Genomic DNA, 20,828 nt, shown 5'->3' with positions numbered 1-20,828 from the left:
ATGACAATTAATACAGGAATATACCATGAAATGAACTATACAAATCAATATGAACCAATCATGCAGGAGTATACCCTGAAGAAGAACTATGCAAATAAAATAAAAAATAAATTAACTACACAGACATACACCAGGAAGAGAAACTATATCAATATATGAATAATCATCAGCATTCATGGTTGTTCATATAATGCTGATGTAAAACGAATATAAGGAAATGACTGGTTCCTATGAAGGGTGTTCCAAGACCTTTACCAACTACTGTATCAATTTTACGATATTCAAAATACAGCCACCACTGCATCAGGCAACAAGGCAATGATTAGCAGTAGTGTAGCTGGTATGGCCGTGATGGGTAAACAGCTGATATGACCATGATGGGTGTTACAGCTGGTGTGGCCATGATGGATGTTACAGCTGGTATGGCCATGATGGGTGTTACAGCTGGTATGGCCATGTATGATGGGTGTTACAGCTGGTATGACCATGATGAGTGTTACAGCTGGTATGGCCATGATGGGTGTTACAGGTGGTATGGCCATGAGGGGTGTTAAAGCTGATATGGCCATGCATGATGGCTGTCACAGCTGGTATGACCATGATGGGTGTTATTGCTGATATGGCCATGATGTGTTTTACAGCTGATATGGCCATGATGGGTGTTACAGCTGATATGGCCATGATGGGTGATACAGCTGATATGGCCATGATGTGTTTTGCAGCTGATATGGCCATGATGGGTTTTACAGCTGATATATCCGTAATGTGTGTTACAGCTGATATGGCCATGATGGGTGATACAGCTGATATGGTCATGATGTGTGTTACAGCTGATATGACCATGATGGTGTTACAGCTGATATGGCCATGATGGGTTTTACAGCTGATATGACCATGATGGGTTTTACAGCTGATATGGCCGTGATGGGTGTTACAGCTGATACGGCTGTGGTAATATTAGGAAATCTATCCAGCTTCAAAGCAAAGTGCCTTGAGATCACCCACAGCAAATAAGGCATTTCTGCAGAGAGGTCAAAATAGTTGATTTCTTGTTTGTTTTTCATGAAAACTTTAAAAACCTCACCCAACACTGCAGAAAAAGAATGTCATATATATATATATACACCACTGTATTATGAGATGGGAGATATGGGCTGGGTCTTTGCAGTTTGTAGAAGGACTTGATGTATAAGTGAGTACATACAGTAAGGTGTATCAAAAGAAATTTGGGCAATGACCCTGCCAGACAATATGACACACACACCATCTAAATAATGCCTAATTACAAGTGTTTTTTTAAAATATATATCCCTGATACTGACACAATATAAGCAGGCTTTAATGTTTTGTTTTTGCTGGGTTTTATAGCATTTTCCACATATTATTAGCTACTTCAAGCAAAGAAATGGGAGCGAAATGCCATTCCCTAGGACACACTAAGAAAGCCAACACAGTCTGGCTTGGGCAGGTATTAAACAGTGACTCTAAATTCTTGAGTCTCATGCTGTGCTAACAGAGCCACCATGGCCCCCACAATACAGATACATGTAGAAAGCTGCACATTTCAATTATTCTCAAAGAATAAAACAGAAACAGAGTTCACTTTAAATTCAAAAGAAAACAGTGTTGATAGGAACACGGAGAAAAAGAAACACTTTAAAAAAATGAAGAATTTTCTAATAATAATAATAATAATAATGCTTTATTTATAAAAGGTGACTAATTAGTCAAGGACTATTCTCCCTCGAGGCCCTCTTAAGGAGAGTATAATGATGCACATTATATGAAAGAACAATTATTACTGTTTATTTTAACATGTTTTTACCATTAAAATACTAAATTCTATTATCTATTAGAAACACATACATATTCATGATATCTCTTGTTAAATACCCTAATATTTTCAGCAGATTTTATATGTAGTGGAAGCTTGTTCCACAGAACTGTACCAGAGTACTGGAAGCTCTTTTGAAATTGCTCTGTTCTTGGTTTTAGTGCATGGAGGTTTCCATGTGATATTGATCTCAACTGGTATTTTGTTGAAAAAGGCCTGAAGATACTCTGGTGCAGTTCCATGTAGACATTTATAAAAAAAGAACTGCCTTGTGAAAATCTATCCTGTCATATATTGTGAACCATTTGAATTATGTAAACAAAGCTTTTGAGGGATGATCGATAGATGCATCTAAAATTATGCATGCTGCTCGTTTCTGATGTTTTTAAATCCTGTCAAGCTCAGATTTAGCAGTTTCCCCATACATTTGAACAATAATCCATTGTTGGAAGAATATATGACTTGTAGTATAGATTGTGAGTTTCCATAGGTAAATATTTCTTGATTCTGATTGATTCTTGATTCAAGGCATGCAAACAAATTAGGCAATGGCAAGACAAGCTTAAATTTTGAAAATACAGTGGTCCCCTCCTCAGAGGCCCTCTCAAGATAGTCCACCCTTTTAAAAGAACATGTTGCCAAGAACAAAAAAAAAACCAGCATGTTACCATATGTACTTGCTTATAAGTCAAGTCCAACTGTTAAATGCACAAAAATCTGCCACTTCATAATGCATTGGCAGATCTGGATCTATGGAATTTGTTAACAGTAATGACTACAAAAAATAAGGTAGACCCTGGTCTGCTGGAATACTGTGCAATGGCAGATCAGGGCCTATGTTGTTTTGCTGCTGAACTCAACTTATATGCAAGTATATAAGGTTACCATTTGTATAAGGCCATATCTGCATCACAGAAGGGTGACCTTATAAGAGGGGACCACTGTACAATATTTATCCATTGATAATCCCACATTTAATAATAGTACAAGTCCAACCCTTTTACAAACCACTGAAACATTTGCATAAAAACATAACTCTGTCTGATCATAGGTGATCCTCCAACTTTTAGAAATAATTCTGAGGTTAGCCCAGTGGGTTTATCAATGGGTTTCATACTGTAATTAACCATTAATTATGTAAATTTCTTCTTTCCTAAGAAGAATGATTTCTGAAAGATACAACTGTCAACAAGATTCCATCCAGATATTTTATGGAGAAACTGTAATAACAAATCTTGGAGAAATATGCACAGTTAGACTGAGGCTTAAGCTCAAGACATATCTTATGCAAATCTTTTGATGCCCCCAGCCAATAATGCCTGAGATATGTCCACCCCCACCCGATTTTTTTAATATCACTGTTTTTCTATCTATCAACCATACCTGAATATAATGCATTACTAAATATTAAAGTGGACACTGATTGGAAGTATGTGGGTGGAAAAAATTGCTGGAAATTTAATTATATAAAGTAGACATTATTTCTCTCATTTCTATGCATGTATCACACAGTCTGCCCAAGTGAGTAAGCCAAGAAGAATAAGCAGATCCAAGAAGAGTGTACTCATTGACCCTAGAGATAATATTCATACATTTCTGATGTTCTGAACGATATGTGATGAATCTTTTCAATATTTAAAAGACAAACATTTACAGTTTATAAAAGGATTATTTATAGCAAATTTGTTTTCAAAAACTAAATCTTTTATGATTTATAAATAATGAAAAAAAAATTGATAAAAACTTAGATTTTCTATAGCTACATGTTTATCCATCCAGACTGAGCTGCCATCTTTTTACACCCCACCCCCCAACTCTTTTCTGATTAGGAATGAGAAAAATAATCCATCATATGCTATGCTGTGTGATCAACTTAGGTCATGCCTGCTAGTTCTGACTGTCCAATGGGATTTCACTCTCCAACACTAATGCATGAGTGCATGCAAACAGAAACAAAATACAGCAAAACACTGATTATCCAGACTCCTTAGCAGATGTAGATTTCATCCTGATATTTCATAAAAATATGATAATTCTATGGATATTATTAACTTAAATCCAATATTTGCAAATGTTATCATTTTCAATCATTTGTTTCTCATTTTTTCAAGAGGATGGCTTGACATGCCAAAGTATTTAGGCTCTTTCATTAAAATTATTTTTTCTTCTTCTGTGAGTGTGTGTGTGTGCATGCACATGTGTGTTATTTACAACAAAAAAAACCAGTATAGTTTAACATGGAAAAATTTAGTCAAATCCATATAGCTGTACATTACAGATGTTCCTATATCTCCATCAATAATAATCATAGATGCTTGAAATTATTCATTATACTCTTGGCAAACATAACCAATCTATAGGTTATCCCCACTCCCCACCCCACCCCCCATATCCTTTTGAACATTAATGGAGTGATATGTGAGTGTGTTAATGTGATTTGGATTTTTAAAATTGTTAAAGCTTGCTTTAACAATTTTTCGGTCATATCACTATGATGCCTGCAGTGTGACAGTAAGTGATGTCTAGCACTGGGGTATCATGCCACAGATATACAGCATGACGTCCCACCCAGTCAAATTATTATGATATAAGGCCAACCAGTCCTACCACTAACCTCTTTATGCTGAGTGCTTAGTGAGGCAGCTGTTAGTACCACTTGTGAAAAGTGTGTATAAAACATGCCCAGATAATTACAGCCATTTTACTGTATTTTGTATTTCAATATCTGAGTATAGAAAAAGCACCAACAATTACACTTACATTTCCTTTAGACTTGGCTCCATCCTGTTAGTATTAATACATACAAGGAAGATACAATTTAAATGCAAACAAAGGCCAGAGAACCAGATATATGGTACACATTTATACTTAGATAGAATCACATACTCCAATTTTCTTTCAAAAGCATAAAGGCAAAAAGGAATGTAAAGCTAATGTATACATTAGAACCACTTTCAAATGAATCTGGTTTGTCACACTCAATTCGCAAATTTCTGTTGAGTGACAACCCACACAAAATGTTCTGTTCTGATGCTGTGCAACTCGTGTAGCACGACATGGCATATCAAGAATTACTCTACTCGATATTAAATGTTACAAGAACTTCAAATCTAAATTCATAATCCCATATAATGGGCATTATATACATATTATGTTTTGCACATACAAGTCACCATCTCCATCGCAGCTATTACAATTTAAGTTTTCATTCAAAGTTTGACAGAAGGTTCCAACTAGAACTGCAACATCTTTGATAGTTGTTGAAATATAGTGCATTCTTTGTTTAGGTTATTTTTCCTATGTTCTGTTCTTTTACTTCATTCGTTATGAAGAAAAGCCATCTTGCAAATCTCTTTATGTCGCAGTATATAATAATAGTCCCATTATATACAGTCCCAGTATGTAATTATTGTCCTGGTATATAATTATAGTCCCCATATATAATTATAGTCCCAGTATATAATTATAGTCCTGGTATATAATTAAAGTCCCGGTATATAATTATAGTCTCATTATGTAATTATTGTCCTGGTATATAATTATAGTCCTGGTATATAATTATAGTCCTTGTATATAATTATAGTCTCATAATGTAATTATTGTCCTGGTATATAATTATAGTCCTGCTATATAATTAAAGTCCCAGTATGTAATTATTGTCCTGGTATATAATTATAGTCCTGGTATATAATTATAATCACGGTATATAATTACAGATCTGCTATATAATTATAATCCAGGTACATGTATGTAATTATAATCATGGTATATAATTATAGTTCTGGTATATAATTATAGTCTCAGTATAAAATTATAGTCCTGGTATATAATTAAAGTCCCAGTATATAATTATATTCATGGTATATAATTACAGTTCTTGTAATGTATATAATTATAGTCCTGGTATATAATTATAGTCATGGTATATAATTATAGTCGTGGTATATAATTAAAGTCTCGGTATAATGGACCTGGTATATAATTATAGTCGTGGCATATAATAGACCTGGTATATAATTATAGTCATGATATATAATAGACCTGGTATATAATTATAGACCTGGTGTATAACTATAATCGTGGTATATAGTAGACCTGGTATATAATTATAGTCATGGTATATAATTATAGTCATGGTATATAATTATAGTCGTGGTATATAATTATAGTCGTGGTATATAATAGACCTGGTATATAATTATAGTCATGGTATATAATTATAGTCGTGGTATATAATAGACCTGGTATATAATTATAGACCTGGTGTATAACTATAATCGTGGTATATAGTAGACCTGGTATATAATTAAAGACCCAGAATACAATTAAAATTTAACCCTGTAAGTACCTGTGCCATTACCAACTTTTATGTCACATGGCTACTGTGTCAAATAGATTGATATATCACATAATAATATTTCTATATGTAATAAATATAATATCTCATGATGTCATCGTATCATCCAAATACATTTCAAAGCTGTTTCACTACACAGTGCCATGTCAAGTAAAGTCAGTACTTTTCATCACGAGATAAACTGAATCTTGTACCTGTGCTCATTATCTATTAAACTACTAATTTCAATCACTAAGGCTGGATTTCAATCACTAACGCTGGCGAACAATTATAAGTTACTGCTTTTGTATGGGGAAATATGAATACGTTGTTTCGGATAGATATACTGCATGACCTTGGGAGTGCAGTATATGAGTTCATATTTTCCCATACAAATGCAGTAACCTTTTTATTACAAGTAATTTTCTTATTCTACCTAAGGCTTAATTATATATACAAAAATACACTACAAGAAACAAAGTAACTGAATTTATGCTGTATTTTAAACTAAATATACACAGATTAAACAATACACAACTACAATATTAATGTGCATAATACTCCACCCAGATAAATCTGAACTTAGTCTTGTGGTCAACATCATTTTGAAAAGAAATTGTCATTTTGGTCTACTTAAAATTGAAATTTAGAGTTATATTGTGAATGAATGTGCATTGCAACAACTTTTCCATTTGGTCTAGAATGAATAGATTTTGGTATTTCTGTTGATTCTACTAAATTTTTTGATTACGGACTGGATTTATTTTTTGTCAATTCTACATGAAGTAACATCTGATTTGAGCAGTGAGGGAGCAGTGTCTTGACTCATCTGTATGTATGTTTCTCTTCCTGTCATTGAATGTTTGGACTCATAATGTGGGAAGTTATGAACTCATTCTATTGTGATTATCAAAAAGATGCTATGTAATATAATATTCACTTCGTTTCAAGTACAGTAAGAAGGATGTTATTGCATTTGGAATGTAGGCGAAATTAAAGTACAATTTCGGAATGTGTAATCATGACATAGCTCATGTAATTCGGATTTGCAGAACTAAGAAAATACATTTTGAGGAAATTCAGGATGTAAAACTGTAAGTATATTTTTTGCCCTTCTTATTACGAGCTAAAGAAGACAGTTTGCGCCTTGTTACTTGCATGTTATTTGTAGGGACCCCAGCAATTTTATGACCTGTCTGGCATCTATCGTTAGCCTAAATCCGAAACATTGTATCAAAAATGTTAACACAGAATATCGCAAAGTAGTTGGTATGTGTCAGTCCACGAAACATCTGCTTTAGTTCATTCAGAAACAAATTTAATCAACCAAAATGTAAAGCCTCTACTACACGAGTGTACATATTTGTTTTTTACAAAGTAGTTCATAATACACTATTGGGCACACTTGTCATGCACGTGAGTGAAATATGAAGGTGTTTATTATCGTACAATATTGCATGATTCTGACAATGTAAAGGTAACAGAGACAAAAATGATTATATATATATATATATATATATATATATATATATATATAATACAAATCATATGGTGAATAACAATCCTTTCAAGTGCACTGGATCCAGCAAGGGATATTGTGCGTGAGGGATTGATTAAGATTAATGCAATAAACTGACAAAGAACAGTGCAAACTAATAACTAAACAGCCTGAACACTTGCAACTCTTTAATGAGTCTTTTTCAAAGGCAAATACAAAACATAGACAAGACAAACAAATAAACCAGAAATACGGTTACATTTGCAAATCTCTGCATGTATGTTTCTACAGGAATTAAACCTTTAACTTTATTATGTTTCAACTAGTTTATTTCAACTTGTTGCTGAAACTGGAAAATATTTTTATGCATACACATGCTTCCGTCAGAATCTAATCAAGTGCATACCAAAAGGCTAAGCTGGCATTGAAAACTTAATGGTTCTTCAACACAGTGGTACAAGTTAAGGTGCTCTTCAGCCAGTTAGAACATATGACAGATGCTGATATCACAGCAAGAACCAGGTGTTCATCAGCCTAGTTTCTATTTCAGGACTGATCAAATTTTTTAAAATAATTCTTGACACATTTTTGGGGGAAAATTCACTTGTCCCACCTACATTTTCACCTGTCCCAAAGTTTCAATGTCTTTCCAAGATTCAATAAGATTGAAATTGCATTGTGAATCCACATAAATTTTTCTTTACAACATATCTATTTCTTTACTGGGCTTAAAAATTTGTTCAAGGTATCTTGTATTCACTATTTCTTGCTCCAATTTATGGTAATTTCTTTTCATCAACAAGAATGTAAAGAAATTTGTTGGAATTCAGGCATTCCCTAATTGTTTCAAGACTTTATCAACTGACAGAACAAAGTTTCTTGTTTTTTCTTATGATTTGCAGCAAGTTTAACATTCCTCTTCTGGTGTGCACACAGCATTCCATACAAGAAAATTGGGCTAGAGTGTAGGCTGTGTTAAGAGAGTTCTCATTTTAATGTTTTCATTTCATCTTCATTTAGTTTTAAAATGGCCTTGTGACCTTTCCAATCGAAATGTCAGCATCTCTAACTTATGGAATTTCCTTACATGCTGGATAATGTCATGTATATACCATGCTGCACAGGCTTTATTGAGGTCCAAAACTGTCGCATGACTTGCTGATTAAATCCCAAATTTGTCAGCTCCATTGACTGGTTGAATTTCCAACCAATGCCAGTTTGGGATATTGTCTGCAATAACTGCAAAACATCTTCCCTTCAGAGTTGATGAATTCAACCCAATGTTGCTGACAATTTCTTTGTCACTAAGTCAAGTCATATTTGACCCTTTTTGCTTTACTGCCACAGAATCTGGCTTATGTCTCTTTGGAGAAATAGTTATCTCAGACTCTGTGGCAGCCTTATTTGTTTTCTCTAAACTTTCACATGAATTTTAAAATTAGTTTCTGTGGTTGACATAACGTCTGTCAATTGGCACCATTTTTATTTAGGACCAAGTAGACAACATCTGAAGTCGTTTAGTGAAAACCCAATATCAATATGATCATCCATTCAAGTGACAGCAAGTTTTTCAAGACAGCAGATGGGGCAACCATAGTGGACGTTATGATTGGTACCATTTTCACTTAGAAACAGACAGGTATCATAAGAAGTCTACTGGTGCAAACACCATTTTGATATAAAAATTGATTTGGGAGGATTATAACATTATTTTCAAGAAAACCAACATGGTGGTCAATTTGTATATTTTCATTAGGAATCAACTAGAGACAATCTGATTTCTTCTAAATAAAACCCTATGTCAAATTTACTTTCCATTTAGGAGTAGAAATCATAAGATTTTCAAGACAGTCACCATGGTGACCATACTGGACATCAGATTAGTACCATTTTAAATTAGGACCAACAAGACCAGCAAGACATTATCAGATGTTTCCTGGTGGAAAGTCCATGCTGATATGAATTTCCATTGTTAGGCATAAGAACAAAAAGATTTTCAAGGTGGCAGTAATGGTGGTTATACTGTATACAAGATCAGCACCATTTCCATTTAGGATCAACTAGACATTGGAGAAGAATTCTGATCAAAGCACAATTTTGATATGACCTGCCATCTAGTAGAAGTAGCCATGATAACAATTTTCCAGAGTGCCATTGTGGTGGCCATATTGGAGGTTAGACTGGTACCATTTTCATTAAGTACCAACAAGACATCATAAGAAGTCTTTCAGTGAAAAGGCCATGCCAATATTAACAGTCATTCAGGAGACGAAGTAGTAATATATTAGACGTCTGAGTTGCACCTTTTTTCACTTAAACAATTAGATATCATACGAAGTTGTTTGGTAAAAAGAAACAAAACAAACATGTTGATATGATTATCCATTTACAGGAAGTAGCCAGAACAAGAATCTCAAGATGGCAGCAGTGGCAATTATATCAGATGTGGGACTGGCACCATTTCCATTGAAGACCAACTAGGCATCATAAGAATTCTTATGGTGAAAAATTTGTCTCAGTATTATAATTTAAGACCCAGCTATTCATAATAATAAATCTTTTGATGAAAATTTCATGTTGATATGACTTTCCATTCAGAAGATGTAGAGACAACAAGATTTTCAAGATGGCTACTGTGGTGGCTATATTGGATATCCAGGTGACACCATTTTCAATTAGAACCATCCAGACCACATGGTGAATGTTTGTGGAAATGTTCGTGGAAATCTATGAGGTGGTTCTGGAGGAGTAACAATATCAATAACAATAACAATAACAAGTTTGTGCTAATCAACAGGTGGATGAGGACAAAAAAAATATCCCATAAACTCTTCTGGTCTATGACCAGCATAGCTATAAAAAAAGCACTTGTATCTGACTAGTGCCTGTAGAATTTTTTTACTTGTCTGAATCTGAAAATTAATAAAGAATTGCACAAAACCATAGGAGGAGCAAATATAAAAGGTAAATATGTTCAACTTCTGTAAAATGCACATAAAATAAAATATAAGCATAAAAAATATAATATTCTCAGCACTTGGTCAAAATTTGTAACATAAACCAAATTCACCCCCAAAATCTAAACATTTTTGTTGGTGGTACATAATCCTTTAAGTTTTGTATTGAGGTAACATACAAATATATGGTTTCACAGGGTGGATGTTGAAACAGAGAAAGGGGCAACTCAAACATCATCTCACAGGGTGGAAGTTGAAATAGAGAAAGGGGCAACTCAAACATTGCTGATGCATGAATATGTAAGTACTATATGTCACCTTGATTTATACTGTCATCAATTTACAGACTTCACCTGACTTACTAAGATCCATTGATACTAAAATCCAAAATGGATATTTGTAAAGGCAAATGAGATTATAATTTTCATTAGTTAATGAAAGTTGCTAGCACTGTCCCCCACCCTCCTGCCATTAGTGTTTACCAAATGTTTCCAGTGCCATCTCATCACTTATACTTCATTCAATATTTATGGACCTTATCCCATTACTCATGAGTTATTGAGGAGGACTGTATCTACATATAAGCAAAAACTCATCCTCTGGGGATAATAAAAAAAAAACTACATACACTACTACTAAATTTCATATCAACTCTGAGATGCAAATAAGCTTAAAACTAGTTCACATAAAACACAGAATTGGCCACTGCAAACTGATATACATAAATCATATGCCACAACAGATCAGCATCTAATCCTGGGAGTGTATTACCCCCCTTACCACCCATGATCTTATGGGTTATCCTCCCATATGAAGTGTTTGGCAGATACTGATCTCATGAAAGACTGAATTATTTTCCAAACTGTATGAGACTAAATAATAATAATAATAATAATAATAATAATAATAATAATAATAACAATAATAATAATAATAATAATAATAATAATAAAGTGAAATGTCTCAAGATGAAAATCATGTTGGACATAGGAAAGTTTTTATTTTAGGGGTTTTCAATTTAGTAAGGTCCTCAAACAACACCTAAATTGAGCTGTAGTTATGTCCCGTAACTTATAACGCATGGTCTCTCGAGACAGTCGCCAATGATGATGGTATATCAATTAGTATAACTATCTTCTTTTCCTGACATTTTATACTGTAAATGTTTACACATTTTATACTGTAAGTGTTCACACATTTTATATTGTGTTTACACATTTTACACTGTAAGTGTTCACACATTTTATATTGTGTTTACACATTTTACACTTTAAGTGTTCACACATTTTATATTGTGTTTACACATTTTACACTGTAAGTGTTCACACATTTTATATTGTGTTTACACATTTTACACTGTAAGTGTTCACACATTTTATATTGTGTTTACACAATATATGGGAAGGGTTTGCACAGATTTTATTTTTCAATATTTGCATTTGTACTTGTATGTAAATGTACATGATTAGATAAAATGTTCCCAGCCATAAAGTATGAGAGTTCATTGTTGCATAATTCTTCTTTTGCTGGACATTGACTAAAATGTCCTTTAATGTCATGAGCCTTGTTTTAAATTCCAAAACTAGCTAATAATTATTTAGGTATACATTACTAGACATAGATAAATAATGATAAATAATGATGTCCTTGAATCTGTCAAGTAATTTTGAAAGCTATCACTTCGGCTCTTTGTTAGGACTATTGAATGCCTTATTAATTACAATGCTTGAAATGTATGCCAATGTATGACCAGTCTTTGTTTTATTTCACACATTCCCATCAGCTATTCTTCAACAATTTGTCAGACTCCATAATGTTATGTATATTTAATTTGTATTGTGTGTTGACCTTTGTCCATGATGAATATGCATTTTATATTTAATCGGTATTGTATCATTGACCATTGTTCATAGCTGAGGGTAGGAGTTAGGCCCACATGACTAATATCTTGTTATTTTGTAAAAAAAACATATTACATGGTTAATATTTGTCTAGGATTGTAGATTATATTTCAAGATCATTATTACTTGGAGGTACACAAGTTTACAGTAGTTGAGTTCAAGGTCTAGTTCTTTGAGAAATTAAGAATGTTCTAGAAGCAAGTTGTTTACGAATTTGATGGGAAAATGACCTTTGTCCTGGTTTTGCTATTGTGTCTTAGCTTTTTATAAAAATACTGTTTACTTCAGAATTATTTATTCCTATCTTAACATCAGTCTTTAGAGTAATCAATTTTAGTTGTGTTTCACTTAATATTGGAGAGGAGTTATTTAAATTATTTACTGCAATTACAAAGTGATCAATATTATTTTGGGACTAAATCACTATTTTGGGATTATTGTGAATTCATCCAAGGATATTTTGTATTATCACAGATACATCAACACTATCGGCACATCAACACTATTCCAGGCTTCTGGCACATCAGCGCTATCCAAATTGGAACTCATTCAAAGTACCACTGGAATTCATTCAGAAGACTCTATATTTTTGCAATTGGGATATAACTCACAGGACCATTTGGAATTTAATTCACAATATCATATTTTCTTTTTAAATTTTCACTTTGTATTCTCAGGAAATAAATTACTGTTGAATTTTACACAACTTGTTGGTTTTTGCTTTTTTCTGTTACTGAGTTTAAGGCCATATAGAAATTAAAATAACTTTTTTCTAGCAATCCCTGGCTGTGTTTTGAGTAAGTTTTATTTTTATGAGGTTTGTTTTTGGTATAAAAGTAAATTGGCTGTGTCTTGCAGAGCAGACAACATTCAGTTTACTTAATAATTTTAAAGATGAAATTCAGGACCAGAAAAATGTTTCAGCTTTATGAAGATTTTGATTTATTTTTCAGTTTTAGTCTTAAAAGAGATTTCACTTTTATAATAATAATAATGATAATAATAATAATAATAATAATAATAATAATAATAATAAAAGAAATAAGCAAAATACATTGTATTCCTAAAGCCAACAATCTGAATCACTAATACAAACACAAAGTGAAAAGCTCCATTGCTCTGTTTATCAAAAAATAAAAACACATGAAGTTGGCTCTACTGAAAATCCAAGAGAAATGGCAGTATTCATGCAAAATGAAATAATGAAAAATAAAGAATTTGTCCCGAATTATGATAAAACTTTATTACAGCCACAGACTGCTTAAAATACATGCATGAAATACCACACATATCCAATGATTAACCTATGCTTGATTATTCCCCCTCTCCCTTTATCAACAAATAAATACAGGTCAAGCTTGAGTACAGACGTATTTCTGAGGTTATGGCATAAATCTATGACTGGCATAAATCTAAAGTAATTTTTTCCATAGTAAATCATGGAACTTCTTGGGCAAATAATAACTCCAAATCTTCAAGTAATGATTTTTATGCATAATTGTCTTGGTGAGTGATGAGATGTGCGCTAGTGCACATGAACTGCATGCGAGTCATAGCATATGGTGCTAGCAATGGCATAAAAACAAGCACAGTGGTGGAAATTGAAACTGAAGGATATTTTTCATCATAAATGGCATTAAAATGAAAGTGCATAAATCAAACTGGCATGTAGCGAGCTTCACATGAACATTTATCATGAACATTTATACTCATTGACCACACCTTTGGTAAAATATATTATTCTGGCCCCTATCAGCTCATTATCTGTAATTAATCATAGGATTATCATGTTCTCTAAGATAAATGATTTCTAAGAGAAAGCACTATCAGCAAAAGTATCCATATTTACACACAGAAAAACAAAACACAGTAAAACACTTTTTATCCAGACTCCTTAGAAGGCATAGATTTCATTTGATGGAAATATGATGAAGTCTTTTGGCAGAAACATGTGCAGCAGACTTGGGTTTGAACAGGGACATTTTTTAATCATTAGCCACTGAAGCCACTTGCTCACACTTTTCAGTTGTTTTCTAAACTCTGTTTCTGCAAATGATTTTCATGTATAAGACTTTCTTTTTGCAATGACTGAGAAAAATGTCAGTGGCAAATTTGTTCAGCACAACTACAGCCAACTTTTCTCACAAGTGTCCCATCTATACAAGAAGAGTACCATGAACAGCATATTTTATACTTCTTTCATACCAACAGTGCAAGTCGTCCACAAACTTGGGTGAAGGTACATGGTCAAGAACAGATTTTTTAAACAGAGACCGTTTTCTTTTTTCAGCCACTTGACCTTTTACCTTTTGATCACCAAAAGCAATGAGCTTCTCTCTACCTGCAAGCCACTTACAAACTTTAGTACACAATTCATTTTTCTTTTGTCAGTAGCAGAGATCATGACCTTTGACCTTTTGACCCCAAATTCAATAAGGTACTTCATTTTTGCAAGTGCCAGTCATCCAAAAAGTCTAGCAATGTAAACGATGTAGAGAATGAGTTACTGTACAGAAACAAAATAATAAGATAGAGTCACCACCTACATGTATAATCAACCACAATTAGATATATAACTTTATGTTACACAAATTAGGTAATGCAGTAACTTCCTAAACATATCATAAACCACAATAAGACAGAGCTAAGACCTCATGTCACAACCTTGGCAATAATATAACACATCAGTATTTGTGTTAAGAAGTCCAGTAAGGAATTACACGGATGATCCAAAGGAAGGAAAATTAGTGTCCAAATTACATGTGTTTTACTGTATTTTGCACTCCATTATCTGAGTATGAACTAAGTGCTGACAACCACACTTACTTTCTCTTTGGGCTTTGTTCCACTCTGTTAGTGTTAATATATATAAAGAAGAGATATAGTAGCAACAAAAAAAGGCCAGGGTACCGTTACATGGAAATCAGATGTAACATAATATGACCCGTAGTATGAACAACTGCCATCCACTCTCAACCATGTTCCAAGGTAAAGTAAGAGGTGTTGTAACAATGTTTTTAAATGTGGGATGGCTACTTTAGGAACATGGAGAAAGTTCTTGAATTAGTTTTGTAGTCCAAATACTATGAATATCTATTTTTTGTGACAATTTGGATTCATCCATCTTTGCTAGCCAAGGGTCAATCAATCTACTTCATTCAACATTGTAGCTAACCAAATCAGTATCTGCTACTCTGCTATCTGATTGGATGCAGATGAAAGAAATTGATCCAATCTGATTCATCATTACATTTATCTAGGAAGACAGTGGAGAATAATCACAGCAACCTCCATAAACAATGCAAATTTCTCCACTCTAAATGTTTCATACATGTTCTTTCTTTAAGTTATGGCATGTGGACATCACCTTTTGAAATCTTTACACACCAAGTAACAAGCTGTCTAATTGGTCCATTAATCGATGTGGAATGAATCAGATTGACAATCTTTGTATCACAAAGATGGGGTGACCATGACCAGCCCAGGCCTAATTCCACAAATTTGTCTGAAAGTTTAAGTCTGACTTAAACATTATCTAACCATATTGCTGGATTCTAGACTTCAGCTTAAATCCAGGTTTATATTACGGGACAAAATCCAGGCCTGGTCATCTCTGTCCTGATAGCCTGCATGTGTCTAATTTTTATCTGAATGATTTTTCTGCGATAATATACATGAACATGCATCGACACACATGTACAAGGAATATCTGGCAAAATTACATACTGGTACAATATACTCTGAATTAGAAAGCATGGTGCTAAAAATAAATACCAAAAATACTGGAAGTCACCATATTTATATATCTCCATCAAGTGCAACCCACACAAAATGCTCAGTTTTGATAGAGTTCTGTCCATTTAGCATAGAATTGGCATGAAGACAATTATTCTATAGGATTTTCATTGCGACATGAAATAAAAATATAAAGATGTTTTTATTTGTTCTGAGAAGATAATGTTATGAGATTCTAGATGGATTTTTAAATAATATTAATGCTTTAAAACAAGTTGTTATCAATGAGTGGCACAGTTCTTTTGAAGTTACATTGGTATCATATCAAATAACACAAGTCTGAGATGCACTAAAAAAACAAAATAATAGAGCATTGTATAAGCGTATTGACACCACTAAATGTTATGCCACAGTTATATGTATGACTGTGATAGAAGATAATAATATGAGATACTGTATCATGACTTACATGTAAGAATGTTGCATCAAAAACCCCAACCCCAAATACCTCCAAATCAGTTTTCAAAATGCATGGCACAACAGGAACATTTTCTAAACATGAACAATTTGTAATAATTTGTAATAATTATTAAACTTGATGCACACAAAAATCTCCTGACTCATCTCTTACTCAAGTATTTATTGTATAGATGATACACCTCTCCCCAGTTTTCATTGTATAGATGATACACCTCTCCCCTGTTATCACTGTACAGATGATACAGCTCTCACCTGTTATCACTGTACAGATGATACAGCTCTCCCTAGTTTTCAGTGTATAAATGATATAACTCTCTCCTGTTTTATCATTGCATATATGACACAGATGTCGCATTATCACTGTGTAGATGATACAGCTCTACCCTGTTATACAGCTCTCCCCAGTTTTCAGTGTATAAATGATATAACTCTCTCCTGTTTTATCATTGCATATATGACACAGATGTCGCATTATCACTGTGTAGATGATACAGCTCTACCCTGTTATACAGCTCTACCTGTTAAACAGCTCTCCCCAGTTTTCAGTGTATAAATGATATAACTCTCTCCTGTTTTATCATTGCATATATGAGACAGCTTTCACCTGTTACCATTGTATTATGATACAGATATCCCATTATCACTGTATAGATGATACAGATATACCCTGTTATACAGCTCTCCCCTGTTATCACTGTATAGATCAGGGTGGTCCAACATCTTCAACACTGTTGGCAACAAGACCAAAATGTAAAGCTTGCAGCCTTTACATTTGGTCCATGGGCCTATAGTTGGACCAGTCTGTATAGATGATACAGCTCTCCCCTGTTACAATATTTCTAGCTGCAAACACATCTTGGTATTAAGTATTGACCTTTAACCCTCAGATTACTGGTGTATAGCCAAACACATACAGTAAACCATGTCCTAAAAGACACCTGATTTCAACCAACAACTGTCCATAATGTACAGATGTCTATAATACTATTTGTTTTACTTTAAACTGGTATACCCAATATCAGCAGTCTTGGATTAGCAGACACCTGTTCAGAGCTCAGAAAATGAGTGTGTCCCATAAGTCATGGTTTTACTATGTTTAACAAAAATAAATTGTATATTTAGGCACAAAACAAATATAGGCCCTTGAACCAAATTCTTGCCAATCATATACAGTGCACAACATCAGATAACTGCTACACCACAAACTTGTGCACACAACTTCACTCCCATATATTGTGGCCACCATTACAACTTAGACACAAGTTCTTACACCAGATTTACTCCTCTATAAATAAGAAAAAATAAATTTGAAAGTTCTTAGAAGAGAAAGCCATTGTTTGTAACACATACCCCTTCATAATATATCAGGAGTACATCTACTACTTTGTAAATCCTGACTTCTAGAATTAAAAAAGATGTTTGTCATGTCTTTTCCTTGTTTTAGCAATAGAAATACTAAAGAGTTGTCTGCATGCCAAGGTGAAAGTCAGAATTGAGTGGTCTCCCCTTCAATATGGTAGCTGATGCCTAATCCTGTCAATCATTAGTTGCTAGTATCATGATATCACTTATTTTACTTTCAAAATCGATTTCCTATTTAATACATTACTCAGTTTTAATACCTTAGGTAAGAGAAGGAGGGAGTTATATCCCCTTATTCCAGAGTTAGCCATATCAATTTTCCTAACATGTGAAGCAGCTTCCCATTGTGTGAGATCCAGGCAAGGATTAGCAAAGGCTTTATGCAAGGTCATGATTTTTAGTAAGTATTTTCTCTCCTGCAAATCCAATGGAAGTATAGTAAACCCAAGTTGTTAAAAGTTGACGAATGTCTTCGGAATGTAGCCGGTTATGCTGGTATAGGTCACACCAGGTCAAAATGAAAGGCCTTCAAGAAAAAAAGACTGAAAATGCCATGTCTGACTTCCATCTCATGGCCTGGCTATTATCTGTTATTAAGCAACTGCACTCCAATGCTACGTTACTAATGGCCATCCTAACCTTGTGAGAGTGTATGTGATTTGGATTTTTAATGTAGCTTTAACAATTTTTCAGTCATATTGCTACATTGTCTGCAGTGTGGCAGTTTATAGTGACATTTAGCACTGGGGCATCATGCCACCGACATGTTGCATAATGTCCCACCCAGTCACATTATCCAGACACAAGGATGATCAGTCCTAACACTAACCTTGTAATGCTGAGTGCCTAGCAAGGCAGATGTTAGTACCATATTTTAAAAGTCTTTGGTATGACTCAGCCAGGGTTCAAGCCCATGACCTCCCACATCAAAGGCAGACAATCTAATCACTAGACCAAGGAGTGGTCTCCTAATCTTGTGAACCAATATACATAACAAATTCAACTAGGTCTGTTGGGTTAGTTCCTTGAAGGCTGAGTGGATAACCTATCATACATGATACATGTACTACGGATGGCACAGCCTGAGAAGAAATATTGCCTCTTTCTTCTTTGAGTGGTACGAACAAGTGACATCCATCTCTTCTGATAGTGTCAGTTTGCTTCATGCAGGGTCTTGTTGATGCTCCTGAGAAAGAAGATAAAAAGAAGGTAGTAATGCCAAGACAAGGCTGATCCTAATGAGAAGGGGTTGTTCTTGGTGATGAGAGCAGGTTCATGATGAGAGGAAAAGAACCATCATGGAAGAATGCCAGACAGATCAGGTTGACAGATGTGGCCCTTGTTTTCACTGATTTTCTTTCCTAAAGCTAAGGGGACTATGAAGCTTGTTGCTTAAGACAGATGAGTCAAGAAAGCTTTGGAATGTGATTCACCGCTCCAGTGGCCTAGTGGTTAGAGCATCCACCTCGGATGCGGGAGGTCGTGGGTTCGATCCCTGGCCGAGTCATACCAAAGACTTACAAAAATGGTACTAACAGCTGCCTCGCTTGGCATTCAGCATTAAGAGGTTAGTGTTAGGACTGGTCAGCCTGGTGTCAGGATAATGTGACTGGGTGGGAAATCATGCTACATGTCTGCAGCATGATGTCCCAGTGCTAGACATGACTGTAAACTGCCACACCACAGACATAGTAGCGATATGACTGAAAATTGTTAAAGCTACATTAAAAATCCAATTCACAATTCACACACACGAATGTTATTCAAAGGGTGCTTAATAATCAATCACAGAATATTTCGTTTCAAGCACTGGCCCTATCCTTTCAGTAAATACTGGTCATAATTCATAAGAAGGGTGTAGATGAATTTTTTTTTGTCTATATCCTCACTTCCATAAAAGTGGAATATATCTGAGACACTGGAATGATATCCCTTGACTGTGAAAGGAGCTAACTTCTCAAAACTCTCAGAATGAACTAAGCTATTTGTATTACAAAGTCTTTAAGGAGGAGATGGGCTCTGCATCACACCACAGGGAGAAAACCTTCCATTTGCCTCATGGACTTCCAAAGTGGTAGGCCATCAAGCTTAAATAATTTTGTCACCCACATATTCAGAGAAACATTCCTTTCTGGGCATTTGCTAGATATGTACCAGGTGTGCAGGTTCACCACTGGGTGAAAGAACAATGTAGTGTAGACTCGCTGATTAAGTTAGAAACTAGAACATTCCAGGGATGGGGCATATGGATCTGGTGATGAGAACACCACTTGAAAAAATCCCAAATGGGAAGGTGACATCTGAGAACTGGGTTGTTTTTGCCTTCTGAGTAAAAAAGGAAGTCAAGATGATGGGATGATCAGAGTGGCCTTTTCAGACATCTGATGCAATTGAAAAAAGCTTATATGGCCTTCATCTCTGAGGGCACTTTGTGAGACACTTCTTAAGGGGCAAATACCATTCACTTGAACAGAGGGCAAGAGGAAGGCACCTCATCCAGTTGTGCTGGCATTTTTGCAAACTGATGTCCAGCAGTTGGTCCTTGAGCATGAATTCCACTATTAACCTGGGAAAGGTCCTCTAATTTGCTGAGCTAGCACCTTGCATAATCCAAATTGTTGATCAATGGGTGTTATAGGCAACATTCTGGTCATCACCGAGGATGGTGGGGGGTGATCTGAACCATCAGTGCCAGAGTGCAAAGGTTTGCTGTCACACTGAAAAG

The 20,828-nt window shown here is 34.5% G+C and overlaps 1 protein-coding gene across 4 annotated transcripts in view; it reads right to left on the bottom strand.

The window, feature by feature from the left end:
- Positions 1 to 20,828, bottom strand: part of LOC149781860 (cilia- and flagella-associated protein 74-like) — a 193,628-nt gene that overhangs the window by 14,225 nt on the left and 158,575 nt on the right. For 2 of the 4 annotated variants that reach the window (XM_089936056.1, XM_089936058.1), the window contains one exon: positions 4,595 to 4,618. The exons of the other annotated variants lie outside the window; for them this stretch is intronic. In XM_089936056.1, coding sequence (XP_089792182.1) covers positions 4,595 to 4,618 — 24 coding nt within the window. The remainder of the gene's footprint in view (positions 1 to 4,594; positions 4,619 to 20,828) is intronic. 4 annotated transcript variants of the gene reach the window in all.

The sequence above is a fragment of the Sinohyriopsis cumingii genome, chromosome 15 (genome assembly GCF_028554795.1).
Source record: "Sinohyriopsis cumingii isolate HCF-2022 chromosome 15, ASM2855479v2, whole genome shotgun sequence".
Lineage (NCBI taxonomy): Eukaryota > Metazoa > Mollusca > Bivalvia > Unionida > Unionidae > Sinohyriopsis > Sinohyriopsis cumingii.
The sequence above is the reverse complement of the archived record's forward strand: the minus strand, read 5'-3'. Positions and strand labels throughout refer to the sequence as shown.